This window comes from Diabrotica virgifera, chromosome 5, assembly GCF_917563875.1.
Source record: "Diabrotica virgifera virgifera chromosome 5, PGI_DIABVI_V3a".
Classification (NCBI taxonomy): domain Eukaryota; kingdom Metazoa; phylum Arthropoda; class Insecta; order Coleoptera; family Chrysomelidae; genus Diabrotica; species Diabrotica virgifera.
The window spans coordinates 18,938,474-18,959,015 of NC_065447.1; the positions used below are offsets into that span (position 1 = coordinate 18,938,474).

The 20,542-nt window shown below is 33.1% G+C and overlaps 2 protein-coding genes across 3 annotated transcripts in view; both read left to right on the plus strand.

Moving 5' to 3' along the window:
- LOC114332540 (lactosylceramide 4-alpha-galactosyltransferase-like) overlaps positions 1 to 20,418 on the plus strand; it is a 53,645-nt gene extending 33,227 nt beyond the window's left edge. For both annotated transcript variants that reach the window (XM_028282355.2, XM_028282366.2), the window contains exon 4: positions 11,473 to 20,418. In XM_028282355.2, coding sequence (XP_028138156.1) covers positions 11,473 to 11,773 — 301 coding nt within the window. In that variant the 3' untranslated portion in view covers positions 11,774 to 20,418. The remainder of the gene's footprint in view (positions 1 to 11,472) is intronic.
- The window catches only part of LOC114332530 (lactosylceramide 4-alpha-galactosyltransferase), a 107,199-nt gene that overhangs the window by 65,524 nt on the left and 21,133 nt on the right, over positions 1 to 20,542 (plus strand). The gene's annotated exons all lie outside the window — the stretch shown is intronic.

Here is a 20,542-nt window from a genome sequence, read left to right on the forward strand (position 1 = left end):
TCTGATGTTGTTAATAGTTTCTCCCCCGATTCGAACTCCACATTGTCCTTCCAAGGCTTCGTTAAAAATTATTTCTGAGTATACGTTAAACAAAGTTGGGGATAACACACAACCCTGTCTGACACCTCTTTGAATGCAAATTTTGTCTCTTTCTTTGCCGTCTACCAGAATAGAAGCTTCTTGATTCCAATAAAGATGTTGTAAAAGTCTCAGATCTTTATCATCTATTCCAATCATTTCTAGATATTCAAACAACCTATCATGTTGAACTCTATCAAACGCCTTCTCAAAATCTATAAAGCAGACGTAAATTGGTTTCTGTACTTCCCATGATCGTTGAAGTAATGTTAACATTGAGAACAAAGCTTCCCTTGTTCCCAATTCTTCTCTGAAACCGAATTGTTTGTTTCCCATTGTCTCTTCACATTTCTGCTTGATTCTATTAAGAATTATCTTAAGAAGTAGCTTGAGAGAGTGGCTCATGAGACTATGAGACTAATTAGTCTAAAGTCTTTACATGATGATGTATTAAGTTTTTTGGGAGTGGAATAAATGTAGACTCTAACCATATCTGTGGCATCATTCCAGTCTCGTATATACCTCCATGTCACTGCAGTTTAAAACCTATAGTTTTTTCCTCTCCTGTAAAAAGCTTTGTCAAATATTCGTATCACTTTTGCCGTTACGTTTTACTCACAAAAATCTCCAGGACGAGCAACTTTACCAATTCAATTGAAATTAAATGACCACGTGAATTTATTTTTATTAATTCTTATATATTATGTTATAAAAATATCCCTAAACTTTTCCGATGTGATTATGAATTGAATTGAAGTTAGTTTTGTGTTCAAGGTTTTCCACCTGATTCTACCGACAGTATACTTTTTCTGACCTGATTGTAGGGAGCAAAGTCGTACTTTTCCTCTCTAGGGAGAGAAAGTACTTTTCCTCCCTAGGGAGTCAGCAATCGGCGACTGCTACCCCTAGGGAGGAAAAGTAAAAGTGACGTCATGGTATATCATTGATGAAATAACTTACTGACGCCCTATACAATATTCTATTATTTATTACGTAAGTATCTATACATTTTAACATTTATCATTAACTATTTTTATGGGAAATAAGCCACAATTAAATTGAAAAAAATAATTTTATTAACGTTTCGATGCCCAAATCGAGTGTCGTTGTCAAAATACAAAATACTACTAAAATAAACAAAAATGGTGTTACTAAGTAAATGACAACAACACCCGATTTGGGCGTCGAAACGTTAATAAAATTATTTTTTTCAATTTAATTGTGGCTTATTTCCCATATAAATAGTTAATCATAAAAATGCCACAACGCCACAAGGAAATACCTTCAGAACAACATTAACGTTTATTTATAGAGCACCCTGTATTTTGCAGAATGGTAAAAACAGTAAATTGTTATTTTGATTTAACAATGTTTACATTAATAATTTTACTTATCTTTGACAGTTGACAGATATACTGTACCTACTTGTTAGTTTTAGTGCTCAAATCAATTTTGTCAGTTATTTACATAAATAAATTATTTAAAAAGTGAAAAAATTACTTGATATTTGAGGAAGGTGGAAAAATCATATGTATAACATGGGAATAAAGTGCCTTTTCCTTCCTCGAATGTAAACTTCATTCTCGGGAGAAAAAGTAGCACTTTCCTCCCTTGTTATACAAATAGCTATTATATAATTTTCTTTGTTTTAAGTAAATTTAAAATTTTGCAATGGAATTGCAGATCTGTCGCTAACAAAAATAGTTTAACACAGTTTCTAATTGCAAATGAAATTCACATTGTCTCATGAAGTGAGACTTAAACCCAGTTTAAGTACAGTACTTATCATTTTAAGGATTATAAGATTAGTGTCAATAGCGATTAAAGTAAGCTGTAAACCTAAGCTAATAAAGCTATCGAGCGAGGTTAGGAATATTATAATCCACAATTATCCACATCTACAATTTACTTATATAAATCACCATCATTTTGTACTTTTTTCGTCACAAAAGATGTAATACAGGGTGTTTCATTAATAATTGTCCATACAGTAACTGGAGAAACCTTAGTACAAAATACGAGGATTTAACCTAAAACACCTAAATAAAATGTGGTTCCTTACTGAGTTACAGGGTGTTTTATCTAAAAATTTAAAAACTATTTTTGCTCAGCATTTTAATACTATTCGACGTAACCTTTTCATACTTGGCAGGAAGTATAGGTACTCTACAAACTATTAAATTATGTTAAACAAACGTTACTGGCTATTACCAGAGGCGTACAACGGGGGAAAGTGAATGATTGACCCTTTACAAATTCTACGCCACTGACGAAATTTCTATTTTAGTTCCATTTTTGGATTCTCCAATACTTTCTATGAAAATAATATACTCTTCATTTGTAACGATAAAGTCATTCGTTTTCGAGATCTTTAAAGTTAAAAATGAAACGACACGGTTATTTTGATCAGTGTATTGTGTCGCTTCATTTTTAATTTCAAATATCTCAAAAACTAATCATTTTATCGTTACGAATGAAGAGTATATTATCTATATAAAAAGTATTGCAAAATCAAAAAATTACACTAAAATAGCAATTTCGTCAGTGGCGTAGAATTTGGGAAGGGTCAACCATTCACTTTCCCCTATCGTACGCCTCTGGTATTAGCTAGAAACGTTTTTTTATCTTAATTTAGTAGGGTGTACAGTACCTACACTTTCTGCCAACTATGATATGGATACGCCAAATAGTTTTAAAGTACTGGGTACAAATAATTTTTAAATTTTAAGCATATGAATCATACCATGAATTAATCAAAATAACTGTGCCGTTTCATATTTAACTTCAAATATCTCAAAAACTAATGACTTTATCGTTACCAATGAAGAGTATATTATTTACGTAGAAAGAACTGGGGAATCTAAAAATGGCACTAAAAATCACCTGTCGTACGCCTTTGGTAGTAGCTAGAAACGTTTGTTTTCCTTAATTTAGTAGGATGTCTAGCAGTCGCACTTTCTGTTAAGTATGAAAAGGATATGTCGAATAGTTTTAAAATGCTGAGCAAAAATAATTTTAAAATTTTTAGATAAAACACCCTGTAACTCAGTAAGGAACCACATTTTATTTAAGTGTTTTAGGTTTAATCTTCGTATTTTGTTCTAAAGTTTCTCCAGTTACTATATGGACAATTATTAATGAAACACCCTGTATAATGGGTTGTGTTGTTGTTATCAAATATGAAGAAAGTAGGTCACACCTTTTTTTGTATTATTATAAAGATTGCTTTTTCTTTCAATTTTAAAGTGTTGGTAAATCGCCAAAAGACTGACTACTATCAATATTCATTCCACTTCCCAAAAAAGCCAACTCTAGAAAATGTGAAGAACATAGATTAATTAGTTTGATGAACCATGTACTTAATTATTATCCTCCTTATTATCATTCACTCGCGTATAACACCAAATTAGAAGAACAGCTGAGTGAAGTTCAATTTGGATTCAGAGGGGGACTCGAAACGAGGGAAGCACTTTTCAGCTTGCAAGTTCTAATACAGAGAGCCAGGGATGTCAACTGCGATGTGTATGCATGTTTCATAGATTTCGAGAAGACATTTGATAAAGTCCTACATGGAAAACTAATCGATATCCTAAAAACATCAGGACTCGATGGTAAGGATGTAAGACTCATTTCAAACTTATATCACCACCAAAAACCAACAGTACGATTCGAAAATGAACTGTCCGAAATCTTCACAGTTGAAAAAGGAATTAGACAGGGTTGCATACTGTCATCAGCATTATTTAACATCATGAAAAGATCTTTAGAGGGGCTTTGGACGAATCCGAAGATGGTATTGCAGTAAATGGACAACTTATAAAAAATATATAATATTAGATATGCAGACGATACAGTATTGCTGGCAGATAGTGCGCAGTGGTTCCAAAAGATCATGGATAATGTTGTAGAAGCATGTAACAAATATGGCCTAAAACTAAATTGTAAGAAGACAAAAATAATGATCGTTAGTAAGAACACCAACATAAACGCCCAAATTACCGTAAACAATACACCCCTAGAAAATATGCTATCTGGGCTGCAACATTAAGGATACTTGGGATCATAGCTACGAAATAAAAACTTGTATTGAAAAAGCCAGAAGCTCTTTTAACAGTCTTAGGAAGATTATCTGCAACTTGTCTTTAAGTATCAATATACGCATAAAAATTCTTATATGTCTTTAGTGTCCTCCTCTACAGAGTTGAAAGCTGGAATCTTACAGAAGATGTCATAAAACGGTTAGAGGCGTTTGAAATGTGGTGCTACCGACGTATGTTGAGGGTCTCATATATACACCACACAACTAACATAACTATTCTCCAGAGACTAAGAAAAGACAAAGAAATAATTGACACCGGAAAGAACACAAAATTGGCTTACTTCGGCCACATTATGCGTAATGACAAATACCGACTACTATAGTTGATTCTACAAGGCAAGATTGAGGGCAAGAGAGGCCCTGGACGTAGACGTATATCCTGGCTGGCCAATCTTAGGAAGTGGACTGGTCTAACGTCAACTGGTCTATTTCGAGCTGCTGTAAATAGAATTTGCTGCTGTAAATAGAGACCCATTTTCAACAGTCGAGACATATGATTAAAAACAAAATACCGTCTATTGAAATACTACATATTCACAGTTCTGCTCTACGTAATGGAAGCGTGGACACTAACTGTTGCATCTATGAATCGACTCGAAGCTTTCAAAATGTGGTGTTATAGGTGCATCTTACGTATATCCTGGGTTGACCGAATTACTAATGTGGAAGTCCTGCGTAGAATGGGGAAATGCGTAGAGTGTGAAATTCTCATAACCAACAAAACAAAAAATTAGAATATCTCGGATATGTAATGAGAAATTAAGAACGTTACGGCCTTCTCCAACTGATTCTCCAAGGGAAGGTAAACGGTAAAAAAGGACCGGGAAGAAGACGCATTTCCTGGCTTCAAAATTTACGAAAGTGGTATAACACGACTACCACTGAACTGTTCCGCGATGCGGTAAACAAAGTCAAGATAGCCATGATGATCGCCAAGATCCGGAACGGATAGGCATTTTAAGAAGAAGAATTAAATAGAATAAGATGGGTCAATGTGGTCGCCAACATCTCCAGAAGATAGGCACATTTAGAAGAAGAAGGTAAATTTGCCCTGTTTTAAAGGCATTATAATCCATATATTTTTTACCAGCTTAATTTTTGCGTTTTTATCTTGTCCACAGAACATGAGTTATCACGTTCGTGGACAGTTACATCTTAAACAACATATTAGAAATAACAAAACAAATAGTACAGGAACCGAAGCTATTCACCTCGCAATTTTTACAGAATGGATCGATTTGCATGAAAATTTGAGAATAAGTAGTGGATAGTCCAAGGATAAAAATCTATATGATGCCGAAAGGCGCTTTTACCATGGGGATGGTTGACACGCCATCTTGGGGGTGGAAATTTTTTATTATATTTTGACCGCAAAAGTTAAGAAAAACCCCAAGAAAACCTAAGTTTTCCTCATCAAAAATTCCCAAACTCCTGTTATGTCCATCTCTTTTGTGTGCGTTCGAGAATCTGTTATGTGTTATTTATCGACTTTAAAACAAAAAAATTTTTCAAAACTTTTTTAACTTTACAAAGAAACCATATAACTCAGCTCAACCAGGTAACTTTTTCAAAGATCTTTTGAGATTAACTTTCAATCTACTCAACTATTTATTACATTCAACAGATATTAACATAATTGAATGATTTTTTCATATTTGCCTTTTCTAACTTTTTCTAACTTTTTTAGTAAGTAATATCTCATACAATCTCATTGCTGCACAAATAATCATAACTTTATATTACTATAAATTTAATTTCATGTACAGTTACCTTTACACTTGACTTTAATTCTGAATTATTTATTAATGATTTTATTGTTTGACACTTTTAATATTACAAAAAAAAATTTTAGCAAATTTTACCTAATTACTATTGTTCAATTTAATTTCAATATCCCCAACAAAACAAATTAAAATATTTTCACAATCACACCACAACTAATACACAACTGACCAATTCTGGTTTAGGAAAATTGCACAACCAATCTTACATCTATTAGTTCTTGAACATCCAGAACAACATCTAATAATCCCAACTAAATTAAAATATACACTATTAATTAAAAATATAAAAATAACATCACTTTATATATAACTAACAATTTTTTGGTTTCACGGTTTAATGTCGTGTTTCCTTACTAATCCCCTCAAGATCCTGCCAATTATTTTGGTTTTGTTAATGCATTATTTTGTTATTCAAATCTGTCCCTCTACCGTCTCTCCCTTTAACATAATATAGAGAAAAAGTACTATATTCTTCCCTTATACCGGAAAGTAAGTGTATATTTTATACTTATACTTAACATACTTTTGTTGCCACTACATTTGAATGCGTGCATGTATGTGAGTGTGAGGGTTGTAAACCATATTTACGTACATGTTAATATTTATATGTATGCATAAATATATATACTTTAATATTGGCTTGATCATTACCCTTTTGATTTCAACCAGACCACTTAACTAACTCTGGTTTTTTGTTATTTGTAGCATTTAATTTTACTTTTACCGTGATCTGAAGATGCTGTGAATATTGTAGACAGCGAAACCGGTCGTCAGTTGTAAAATAAATTGTTTGTGAGAACGTCTCTCTTTTCTTTACTACAATAGTATGGACTCACACATGCAACCCATTCATTTTTTAAGAAAAACATTCATTCTAAGCAAAACATGTTCTATACATTTTTTTGATAAAATTAACAGTTTTCGATTTAATCGCTATCGAAAGTGTTAGTTTTTTATCGAAAAAATCAATGTTTTTCGATATTATACTCATTTACGATTCACTCAAAATTTTTTCAAACCAAGGTATTGTGAATTAAATAACCTACAATTTCATATTTAAACATTTTTTCGTATCTCTGATGCTAATCTTTCTATTCTGAAGAAAATGGCATTTTTTACCAAACTACAAAAATTCTTTAGGTACTCAATTTTAACTCCAGTTTTTTAAAAACTAATCATTCTAATCCAGTCAAATTTCTAGAATGTACATATTAACAATACATAACTAAAGAAGAATTAATAAGGCTAATGACTAAAAACACCGCCAACTTACATTATTATTCTTCCAATTGGATTTCTCCTTTTTTTTTCAAAAAAATATATTGATTTTTTAACCGTAACTATTTTATTTTTTGCCAGAAAGTTTGGTAAACAAGAATTTTATAGGTTTTTACAAGATCTATAAGGCTATTAATAATAAATCCTTTTAAAATTCTCGGTCGCAAAAAGAGGTGACTTTGAAAGGGTTGGTAAAGGTGGTTTTTGTATGTTATTACAAAATTGTCAATAGCTCACTCAATTTTTCCATAGAAAAAATCGTTGGCAAATCAACTGCTTATGAATTAAATATCTCTGATGCTAATCTTTTTATTCTGAAAAAAAATGGCATTTTTTACCAAATTAAAAAAAATTGTTATTCGCTTTTAACTCCATTTTTTTTAAATAATCGTTCTAAGCCGGTCAAACTTCTAGAACCTATTAACAATACATAAATAAAGAAAACCATATAATAAGGTCCATGACTAATTTAAATTAGGGTGTTGATTAGGGGATAGTGTCGGATCACTTTTTCGCTGAAAAAAATAGGGCTGACATTCTTTTCATTATAATTCACTTAATTTTTGAGCTAGAGACTTTTTTTATTTCTGGAGATAGATATTTTTAAATACTTAAATTAGTTTAAACAAGTTACTCTCGAAAAATGCATATATTTCTCGTCTTTTGACTTTGAAACTACAATGTTTAGCATTTGACCAAGAAGAGCTACCATATAATAAAGTATAGCTCGATTACTATCAGTCTTAAAGAAAATTAGAGAAATAGCCCAGTAAATGAACGGGAAATTCGGCGATACCGTGTAATTTTCAGGGGCAACTCCGAATTGCATGAAAATTTGGATTTAGGTTCTACTTACCCTCCACTTCAAAGTTGAAATAGTGCCGTTGGTTGCTTTTACTTGGGGGGTGACAGTCACCCCTTCTTGGGGGTGAAAAAACATACGTTCAAGATAAGACCGGAAATGGATAAATTGACTGATTTTAAGCAACTTTTGTTTTATAGAGTTTTTTACTTAAGTCAATACTTTTCGAGTTATTTGCCATTGAAAATGTTGATTTTTCGACAAAAAAACTACGTTTTCAGACGGTTTTTCGCAAATAACCCAAAAAGTAAATATTTTATCGAAAAAAATATCCTTAGCGAAAGGGTAGCTTATACAAAAACCCAAAAAAAATGGTGTATCAGTAAAGTCTATCAATAAAATAAAAACAAAGTTATAGCTCATGAAAAATACGTTATTATTCGTCTAATTCCAAATCGAATATTTCAAGGTGAAATCACCGAAAAATTAAGCACTTTTCGAGAAAAACCCATTTAAACTTTTTTAAAGTGTTGATAAAAAGCTTTGTTTTAATTGTTAACAAAAGTTTTAGCATTAAAAATAAGCGAGTTACGCTCAAAATAAAGTTGGCCCTCTATTTTATTTTGTAAAAAATCATGAAAATCTCGCCGTGTTTAGCTCCCCAAATGAAATTAATCGCTACCGCTTTACAAACAATTTGCTTACATATCTATTTTTTATATGATCTGTCAGTCTCACCGGTTTAAACTTTTATTTATGAAAAACTATCATATTTATAATAGCAAAACCTACATTTTTTTACTCTTTAAGATTTTTCTTATCACTAATACTTTTTAAATTATTTTGAAAAAATGAAATTTTTCAAAAATTTTTAGAAAATTTTTTTTTACTATAAAACCAAATGTTTTCAAAAATAAGCACTTCAAACCAATCAAACTTACAGATTATATAAACAATACACATACAATTAAAATAGATGGTAAAGCCAAACGATTAATTTCATTTAGGGTGCTAAATAGAGGGAGGTTTTCACGATTTTTTTTTCCAAAAAAAAAAAGGCGCCAACTTTTTTTTCAGTGTAAATCGTTTATTTTTGATGCTGTAAACTTTTGTACAAAACAAATAATAAGCTTTGTTTCGATGCTTTAAAAATGTTAATAAAGTTTTCCCGAAAAACGTTTCTTTCTTCGGTGATTTCGAGTTGAATTATTCCATTTGGAATTAGACGAATAAGAACTTATTTTTCATGAGCTAAAACTTTGCTTCTACTCAATTTGTAGACTTTACTGGTACACCACTTTTTTTCGTTTTTTTATAGGCTACACTTTTGCTAAAAATGTTTTGTCGATAAAATATTTACTTTTTGAGTTAGTTGGGAAAAACGGTCTGAAAACGTAGTTTTTTTGTCGAAAAATCAACATTTTAAATCGTGAATAACTCGAAAAGTATTGACTTACGTAAAAAACTTTATAGAGCAAAAGGTGCTTAAAATAAGTCAATTTATCCATTTCCGGTCTTATTTTAAACACGCGTTTTTCACCCCCCGAGAAGGGCTAAATGTCACCCCCCAAGTAAAAGCAACCAACGGCACAAATTCAACTTTGAAGTGGAGGGTAAGTAGAACCTAAATCCAAATTTTCGTGCAATTCGGAGTTGCCCCTGGAAATTACACTCCAAAACGGTCATTTATTGGGCTAAAAAAGGTTTTGTTTATTTTTTCAAAAGGTACATTTTGTTAAGCAAAGTTGTTTTGATAAAACGAAAACTTTTTGAGTTATTAGCTGAAAACTGATTAAAAACATTGATTTTTTCGATATAAAACTAACATTTTCAATAGCGAATAAATAGAAAACTATTAATTTTATCAAAAAAAATGAATTGGACATTTTTTGCTTAGAATAAACGTCTTTATTAATTTTAGCGGTCAAAATATATTAAAAAATTTCCACCCACGAGATGGGGTGGCAACCACCCCATAGTAAAAGCGCCTTTCGGCATCATATAGATTTTGATCCTTGGACTATCCACTACTTATTCTTAAATTTTCAAGCAAATCTATCCATTCTGTAGAAATTGCGCGGTTTTGTCCTATTTAAGCTTCATTGCTTGGACTAAAATTGTAGATAAACGATTTGTTTTATGTTCTATTATCTGTCCTAGATATAAAATTCTACATGATCTAGATTCCTAGATATATCTGATCCTAGACATAAACTTTAAAATCCTGCTTTGAAAATCCCTCTTTCTTTATCGAAAATTATTCAAGCGAAAACGTTTAAAACTATGGTTCTTACCCAACGAGATGTAGGTACCGGGTGTCCACTTATATTTTCCCCAATTTTAACTGCCTATAACTTCTAAACGTCTCAAGATAGAAATATGCGGTTTTCGCTGAAATGTTTTATTTTAGTAAAAGTTTTGTCTGAATGGATTGAATTTTTTATATCGCTTTCAAATATGAAAATAAAAATGGCGGATTTTTGAAAAAAACGTTGTTGACTTTTTTTAATGGAACACCCAGTATATTTTTTTGTAAATTGAAAGAAATGCCATTCACCTATCAAGCGATATAAAGTTTTTCAAAATCGGTTGTGAAATCACTGAGTAATTAATTTTTAAAATGAGAGGTGCAACGTGGATATCACATACCTAAATACCATAACGAAGCAAATTGATATTATGTTATATGATTTCCACATTGCATCTCTCATTTTAAAAATTAATTGCTCAGTCATTTGACAACCGATTTTGAAAAATTTTATATCGCTGGATAGGTAAATGATCGATTTTTCAAGTTTTTAGGTAAATTTCTATTTTTTATATTGCTTTTAAGTAAAAAATGGCGGATATAAAAGAAAATGTTGTTGACTTTTTTTTATTAAAACACCCAGTATATTTTTTGTAACTTGAACAAAAAAACGGTCATTTACCTATCCAGCGATATAAATATTTTTAAAATCGGTTGTCAAATGACTGAACAATTAATTTTTAAACGAGAGATGCAATGTGGAAATCACATAACATAATATCAATTTGCTTCGTTATGGTATTTAGGTATGTGATATCCACGTTGCACCTCTCATTTTAAAAATTAATTACTCAGTGATTTGACAACCGATTTTGAAAAACTTTATATCGCTTGATAGGTGAATGGCATTTCTTTCAATTTACAAAAGAATATACTGGGTGTTCCATTAAAAAAAAGTCAACAACGTTTTTTTCAAAAATCCGCCATTTTTATTTTCATATTTGAAAGCGATATAAAAAATTCAATCCATTCTGACAAAACTTTTACTAAAATAAAACATTTCAGCGAAAACCGCATATTTCTATCTAGAGACGTTTAGAAGTTATAGGCAGTTAAAATTGTGGAAAATATAAGTGGACGCCCGGTATTACAAAGAAATTAAGATCTTTTTTTTTTGTTTTAGAGTAATGAAGGAAAACTGCAATGTAAAAGTAGCATCCCAACTGCTAACGAAAAATTGTCCTGGACTTAAAATGTATCCAATCGAGACATTTTACCCCATACCTTACTGGCAATGGCAGAAATATTTTAGGGAAGGGAATTTTTTTGAAGTCATGAACAAAACCAAAAATACTTACGTATTGCATACGTGGAATAAGATGAGTGAAGCCGAAAAAATACCTCTTAATAAAAACCCACCCTATTTACATTTTGCTAAATTGTATTGTCCGAAGGTTGTTGAGGCTTGCAACAGATATTTTTAATAATAAATAATCATTTCGTTGTGAATCGAAACAAGAGCCGTCTTACTTTAGTTAGTTCAGAAAGCATACAGGGTGTTTCATTAATAATTGTCCATATAGTAACTGGAGAAACCTTAGCACAAAATACGAGGATTTACGCTGTGTCTAGGTACACGCTAACGTGTACGCAAATAAAAAAGTTAGGTACACGCGAATTAAACTTCATCAAGCCAGTGACGTCATTATTTAGCGTGCGCAGTGACTTTATATTTTGGTACACGCTATTTTGATATGTTTAGGCGCGGTACTTTATGTCTCGATTAACAGCCGGTTATCTAACTGGGGTTTAATCGGGACCACTTTAGGGTCTCTTGCGTTGTAATAAAGGCAATTACAAGTATTATTAAATATAATTATAAATAAGGATAATAATAATTAAAATTGCATTTATTACAACGCAAGAGACCCTAAAGAGGTCCCGGTTAACTAACCGGCTGTTAATCGAGACATAAAGTACCGGGCCTTAGTGTTTTTTGTTTGATAGAAAATATTTTTATTAAGGGAAGGGGAAGGGAAGCAGAACTATTTAATTCAGATGTTTCAAACTTAATTGTAATAAAACAACTGTATATAAAAGTATATATTCAGGTTAGCAAAATAAATATTAGTTAACATGATATTATAAATACAAAATACTGCTAAAGTATTATTTATACGTAAGTTAATTATACCAGTTTATATTGGTGTTTATTTTTGCTGTGGTGTTTATTTTTATTTATACAGGGAGTTGAAGTTGTTACGATTTTCATAGAAAATTGGTTATAACTTTGTAAATACCCTGTATAACATAATAAACCTTTATATTTTTGTGATATGGAAGTTAAGAAGATTTCGAACATAAAATAAAATATATGATGTTTCATTTCCATTTAAAAAACATAAGTTTGGCCTGCCACTATATTATCGAACGCCCTGTAACATTCTAACATTCTAATTTTAGTAATTTTGTAATATGAAGCTCAAAGTTTGCTAAAATTTTTGTTACTAACTTTTATTGCTATCTATTACTATAGCGGATCTACTGAGCTTTATCACGCTAATCAATCACCCCGTATATTTTGTCTTATTACTTCTGCTACCCTTAATCTCGAATTTTTGTCTCTTATCTTTTTCATACTGTTTTAGAATGCTGTTAAACTCATTAAAAGAACTAAATAATTGTCCACACTCCATACTTAATTTAAAAAAAAAAACACTAAACAATTAAAAATAAGGAAACTCTTTACAAATCAATATATTATACTGTAAACATAACGCGATTAGACAAATTCTAACCAAACTCTGACATTCGCGATACTTACATATTACAGATACTTAATACCACAGCATACACGTAGCTCAAATTAGCGTGTATGAAAAAAAAAACATACCAAAAACCCAGTCATAGTACACGCTAAATAATGACGTCACTGACTTGATGACGTTTAAGCGTGTACCTAACTTTTTTATTTGCGTACACGTTAGCGTGTACCTAGACAATGCCTAGACACAGCGGAGGATTTAACCTAAAACGCTTAAATAAAATGTGGTTCCTTACTGAGTTACAGGGTGTTTTATCTAAAAATTTAAAAACTATTTTTGCTCAGCATTTTTAAACTATTCGACGTATCCTTTTCATACTTGGCAGAAAGTGCGACTACTATAAACCCTACTAAATTATGATAAACAAACGTTTATAGCTACTACCAGAGGCGTACGGCAGGGGATAGTGAATGATTGACTCTTCTCAAATTCTACGCCACTAGAGGAATTACTATTTTATTGCCATTTTTAGATTCTCCAATACTTTCAACGTACATAATATACTCTTCATTCGTAACGATCAAGTCATTAGTTTTCGAGATATTTGAAGTTAAATATGAAACGGCCCAGTTATTTTGATTAATTTACGATATGATTCATATGATTAAAATTTTTAAAATTGTTTGTACCCAGTACTTTAAAACCATTTGGCGTATCCTTATCATCCTTGGCAGAAAGTGTAGGTACTGTACACCCTACTAAATTAAGATAAACAAACGTTTCTAGCTACTTCCAGAGGCGTACGACAGGGGATAGTGGCTGGTTGACCCTTCCCAAATTCTACGCCACTGACGAAATTGCTATTTTAGTGTAATTTTTTGATTTTCCAATACTTTTTATATAAATAATATACTCTTCATTCGTAACGATAAAATGATTAGTTTTCCAGATATTTGAAATTAAAAATGAAGCGACAATACATTAATCAAAATAACCGTGTCGTTTCATTTTTAACTTCAAATATCTCAAAAATTAATGACTTTATCGTTACGAATAAAGGGTATAATATTTTCATAGAAAGTATTGAAGAATCCAAAAATTGAACTAAAATAGCAATTTCGCCAGTGGCGTAGAATTTGGAAAGGGTCAACCATTCACTTTTCCCCGTCGTACGCCTCTGGTAATAGCCAGAAACGTTTGTTTAACATAATTTAGTAGTTTGTACAATACCTATACTTCCTGCCAAGTATGAAAAGGATACGTTGAATAGTTTTAAAATCTGAGCAAAAATAATTTTTAAATTTTTAGATAAAACACCCTGTAACTCAGTAAGGAACCACATTTTTTTTAAGTGTTTTAGGTTAAATCTTCGTATGTTGTGCTAAGGTTTCTCCAGTTATTATATGGACAATTATTAATGAAACACCCTGTATATTAATTATTCTGAATAAATATTTATATGGGAAATAAGCCACAATTAAATTAAAAAAAATAATTTTATTAAAGTTTCGACGCCCAAATCGGGTGTCGTTGTCAAAATACAAAATACTACTAAATTAAACAAAACTGTTGTTGCTAAGTAAAATATTCTTCTAATAATTTATTTAATCATCATCATCATTCTCTTTGCCTTATCCCTATGCGGGGTCGGCTTCCCTAATTGCATTTCTCCACACAATTCTATCTTGGGTCATATCAATGTTAATCCCCTTTACCAACATGTCCTGCCTTATCGTCTCCCCCCAGGTCTTCTTTGGTCTTCCTCTCCTACTCCTTCCAGGAATCTGCACTTCAGCTATTCTTCGTATTGGGTGATTAACATCTCGACGTTGAACATGACCAAACCATCTTAACCTATGCTCTCTCATTTTGGCATCAATTGGTGCCACACCTAGACTTCCCCTGATATACTCATTTCTAATTTTATCCTTCTTTGTCACTCCACTCATCCATCTAAGCATTCTCATTTCCGCCACATGCATTCGTTGTTCCTCTTTCTTTTTCACTGCCCAACATTCAGTTCCGTGCATCATAGCCGGTCTTATGGCTGTTTTATAGAATTTTCCCTTCAACTTCATTGGAATTTTTCTGTCACACAACACACCACTCGCTTCTTTCCACTTCATCCATCCAGCCCTAATTCTACTGCATGCATCTCCATCTATTTCTCCATTACTCTGTAATACCGATCCTAGGTACTTAAAACTATTGCTTTTCACAATCATTTCACAATCCAAAGATACCATTTTATTTGTAGTAACTCCATCTTTAAATGAACATTCCAAATACTCTGTTTTTGTCCTACTAAGTTTTAAACCTTTTTCCTCCAGAGCTTGTCTCCACTGTTCCAGTTTTTCTTCTAAGTCAATTTCACTATTTCCTATTAACACTACATCATCAGCATACATTAGGCACCATGGAATACTACCCTGTAGTTTCGATGTTATCTGGTCCAAAACTAATGAGAATAAATAAGGACTAAGCACCGAGCCTTGGTGCAATCCTACTTTCACCTGAAATTTATCAGTATCTCCCACACCTGTCCTAACACTAGTCGTTACTCCCTCATACATATCTCTCACAATCTTTACATATTCGCCAGGGATTCCTTTCTTATTGAGAGCCCACCACAGAATCTCTCGAGGAACTCTATCATATGCTTTCTCAAGATCAATGAATACCATATGAGCGTTGGTCTCTTTATTCCTGTATTTTTCCATCAGCTGCCTTACAATGAAAATTGCATCTGTTGTTGATCTGCCCTGCATAAAGCCAAATTGATTCTCGGATATTTCGGTTTCTTCACGTATTCGTCTATCAATTACTCTCTCCCATATTTTCATGGTGTGGCTAAGTAGTTTTATAGCCCTGTAGTTTGTGCATTGTTGTATGTCTCCCTTGTTTTTGTAGACAGGTACTAATATACTGCTTCTCCATTCGTCTGGCATTTGTCCAACTTCCATAATTCTGTTAAATAGACCTGCTAGCCAACTTATTCCTATCTCTCCCAATGCTCTCCATACTTCCCCAGGAATATCATCTGGTCCTACTGCTTTTCCTTTCTTTATTTTTTGAAGCGCTTGAGCCACTTCCTTGTTTGTTATTCTGGTAACCATTGCTGTTACTGTCTCCGTTAACTCGACAGGCTGTCTGTCAAATTCTTCATTTAATAAACTGTCAAAATACTTTCTCCATCTCTTTTTGACATCCTTTTCGTGAATTAGTATTTTATTATTTTCATCTCGGATAGATCTAATCTGATTAAAATCTCTTGCTTTCTTTGCTCTCTGTTTGGCTATTTTATATATCTTTGCTTCGCCTTCCCTGGTATCAAGTTGATCGTATAGGTTTGAATACGCTTCTGCTTTAGCTTTTGCTACTGCTACTTTCGCTTCCTTTTTGGCGACCATATAGATTTGAAGATCTATATCCGATCTGATTTCTTGCCAATTTTTATATAATTTTCCCTTCTCTTTTATGTTTCCTTGTACTTCATTTGACCACCACCAAGTCTCTTTATCCTCAAACTTCTTTCCTGACGTTTTCCAAAGTATTTCAATGGCCGTCTCTCTAATAATATTGGCCATTTTTCTCCAAATTGTGTTAGGGCTTCCTTTCGTGTTCCAACATATTTTTTCTACTATTCTTTTCCTGAATAGACCTTCCTTCTCATCTTTTAGCATCCACCACTTGATTTTTTGTGGTCCTCTCCGATATTTTTGTCATTTATTTACGCTGATGATACAGCTGTGGCAGCTCAGGGAAGAACCTTCAATGAAGTCGAAGTGAAACTGACAGATGACCTGGGAGACTTAGCTCTATACTACGATAAAAACCACCTGAAACCCAATCCCACAAAAACCCAGGTATGTGCTTTCCACCTAAGAAACAAGCATGCCCGAAGGCCGCTGGAGGTGTAATAGCGTGGTCAGATGCTGGAACACAACGAGACGCTAAAATACCTTGGCGTCCATCTAGATATAACTCTGTCTTACCGATACCACTGTCAAGATGTCAAGAAGAAAGTAAGTGCCAGAAATAATATCATCCGCAAGCTATCTAATACAAAATGGGGAGCACAACTACACACACTCCGCACTTCTGCCTTAGCATTATGTTTTTCGGCCGCGGAGTTTACAGCACCAGTATAGGGCGGAGTTTACAGCACCAGTATAGGCAAACTCTGCTCACACAAACAACGTCGAAGTGGCTCTAAATGAAACGGTTCGTATAATATCGGGTTGCCTGAAACCGACACCTATCGAAGAGGTATACCCCATAGCTGCGATTGCTCCACCACCTATCAGGAGGAAGGCCACGTCAGAGGTAGAACGAAAAAAACAGGAGACGGACCGAAGACACCCCTTATATGAACACCAAACTCAGCCAAGCAGACTAAGATCTCGGAAAAGCTTCCTGAAATCATCAAGATCCATCCCCGAAGCGCCAGAGATGCGCCGAATACACAATGGCAAGTGTCAGCTACCGCGACACATTTTCCTCCCTCAGAGGAAATGGCTGCTGGACACAATTTACCGTATCCGACTTGGAAAGCGCTAAATAGACTAAGAACCGGCGTTTCACGTTGTGCTAGTAACCTGAAAAAGTGGGGATACCAGGAGGACGATACCTGCGACTGTGGCGCGGTTCAGACCAGCCGGCATCTACTATCATGCACAGAGACAGTGTTCTCAGACCTCCTGAAATTTCAGGAGACCTACTGATGGCGACCCTCGCCTACTGATCTACTGATGGCGTCCTTAAACCTCCTGATGAAGTGATAAAATTCTGAAAATCATCTGGTTTTGTTCCAACTCGATACAAAACCGTTCTTGAATGATTACGAGGATGCGCAGTAACGAAAAATGTGTTACTGCGCAGCATTATTCGTCATTGCGCATGCGCGTAACGATTCAAGAACGGTTTTGTATGGAGTTTGAATTTTTCAGAATTTTATCCTATTTCATTTTTTTTTATTTTTATGCTTTAGCCGCCATCTAGCGTTGCCACAGCCGTCCCTTACAGATTTTATAGAGTTGCATGCCTACCTATAAACGTAAAAATACTCCACCAACTGATTCTACTGATTTTTCGTGGCGACATCTAGTTGCCTATCTATAAACGTAAAGACTGAAACTACAGAATTCTACCAATTTTTGAGGCGAGCGAGTCTCCTGAAATCTCCTGATCGTTCGTGGCGACACCTCCTGATCCTCAAAAAAGTCATCTGGGAACACTGCACAGAGATGAGAGAGACCTGCACAGAAGAAGACTTAATTATAGCAAATGACAGGGCCATCTATGTTGCCAACCATTGGAAATACAGAATTTAAAGTTGTTGGTGTTCCGGACACGGAAAGTAAGTACTTAAATAAAATTGTTCGCATTCACAAGGTATTTTATAAATGCAATTATTTGTTCTTTCTTGTTCATTGTTAGGTATAGTTTTAGATAGAATAGATCTCAATTTGTTTGTTGTTTTGAATGTTGTTGAAATGTTGAATTTATTTCCTATTGTTTTAAGTTTCTCGGATAGTCCTTTTATACATATATGGTATTGATATTTTCCTCGTATTATTTCTTGTGAATGTTGTAGGATCCCGTTTTAAGTTCTATTCCATTCGATCCAATCTTGACAATTCCTTATTTATAAACGATAAAGGATAACCATTTTTTAATAAAACAGATGTTAACAATTATTGTTTTTCTTCTAAAAATGAATTTTCGTTAGAACAAGTAATTTTGGCTCTATCTAATTATTTAATGATTTCCTTTTTAACGTTGATGAGTCAAAATTAACTCATTTAATATTAATAAGTCAGATTAAATAAATTATTAGAAGAATTTTTTACTAAGCAACAACATTTTTGTTTAATTTAGTAGTATTTTGTATTTTGACAACGACACCCGATTTGGGTTTCGAAACGTTAATAAAATCATTTTTTTGGTAAAATTGTGGCTTATTTCCCATCTAAATAGTTAATCATAAAAATGCCACAAAGAAATAGCTTCAGAAAAATATTGTATTCTCTCTGAACAACTAAAATTCAGGCCGCCAGCCTCGGTCCACAGTTTTAGTTGTTCAGAGAGAATCAAATATGCGCTCTCTGAGGAAACCCTAATAAAGGTAGAAACTAGTTAGAGTAATTTTGTCGCTCTCTGAACTAACTAAAGTAAGACGGCTTTTGTTTCGATTCACAACGAAATGATTATTTATTATTTTTATTAGTTCTACTCCTATTCTGACTACTGGGAACTAATCTTTGTTGGAATTTACCGTGCTGGATAGGCGGGTAGTGAGATGCAACCTGATAGATCTCCCTCGGCCTTCTTAGCTCCGGCAAATCGTAAATATCGGCAATCGGCAATCTTTCGTAATAAAGTTTTATTTTCATTATATATTGAAAGTAAAACTTTCGTTCGTATATATTTTTAAATTGTGTTAATATGCTGGTGTATAAAGTTTTCCCGAGATTTTATCATATGCGAATCTGGATGAGACACGATCTTGGTGATTTAATGTGTTATTTCTAATTTAGTTATTTATTTATTTACTGTCTTGATAATGATGATAAACATTTAATTCCAATGTCTCGCACTCATTTTTTAGGAAGTCAATATTTACTTTTTTACTAAACACCAACCGAAACTAGTATCAGCTCTTCTGGCTAGACAGAACACTGAAGATTAGACTTCGAGATCATAAATAAGCATATCCACTTGTGACAGGCGCAGTATCGGCGAGAAGTCACAATTATCTCTGAGAGTTCCCTCAGACAGTCTGAGTCAGACTCATTCATTATACATATTTGTGAGTACAGTCTCGCGACAGTTTAGTTTGTCTCAAATGGACACTTAGCATCCTCGTTTTCCTTTGTTAGAATCACGTCACAACGGCATGTTTAAGCTATGTATTTGCTTTCAGTTGTATACTTTGTGCTCATGACTTTTATTTAGAATATTTCTTACTATGACGTATAGCAAATCTTTCGATATAATTCTTATGTCAAGTAACCCATAGCCAAGGCCCCCCTGGTCTTTCGGGTGCTTTAAGCTACATATTGTTATCCAAAGTGTACAAAATGTAATGTGCAAAATCTTCACGTCTCCCCCCCCCCTCTGAAAATTTTTATATGGGCGCCCATGGTTGTTATTGATGTTTTCTGAGAGTCTGAATGGTCTGGATGACGATAAATTGCAATTTATTCAGTCTATGTACCAGAATGGGTAGATGGGACAAAGAGGCTGTGGAACTTCATCAAAAGAACTGAACTAGATGAAGAGATTTAACAATAAGGGGAACTGCAATTAGGTAATAGATCTGTAAAAGTTGTATATATCGTAATAAAAAATACAGTTTTAAATCAATCTAGTTTTATTATCAAATGATGAATATCCGAAAAATTACACACCGAGTAATTTTGAAAAAAAAAACAGGTTTTTTAATAAAAGTGACACATTTTAATTTTTATACAGTACTACGGATGT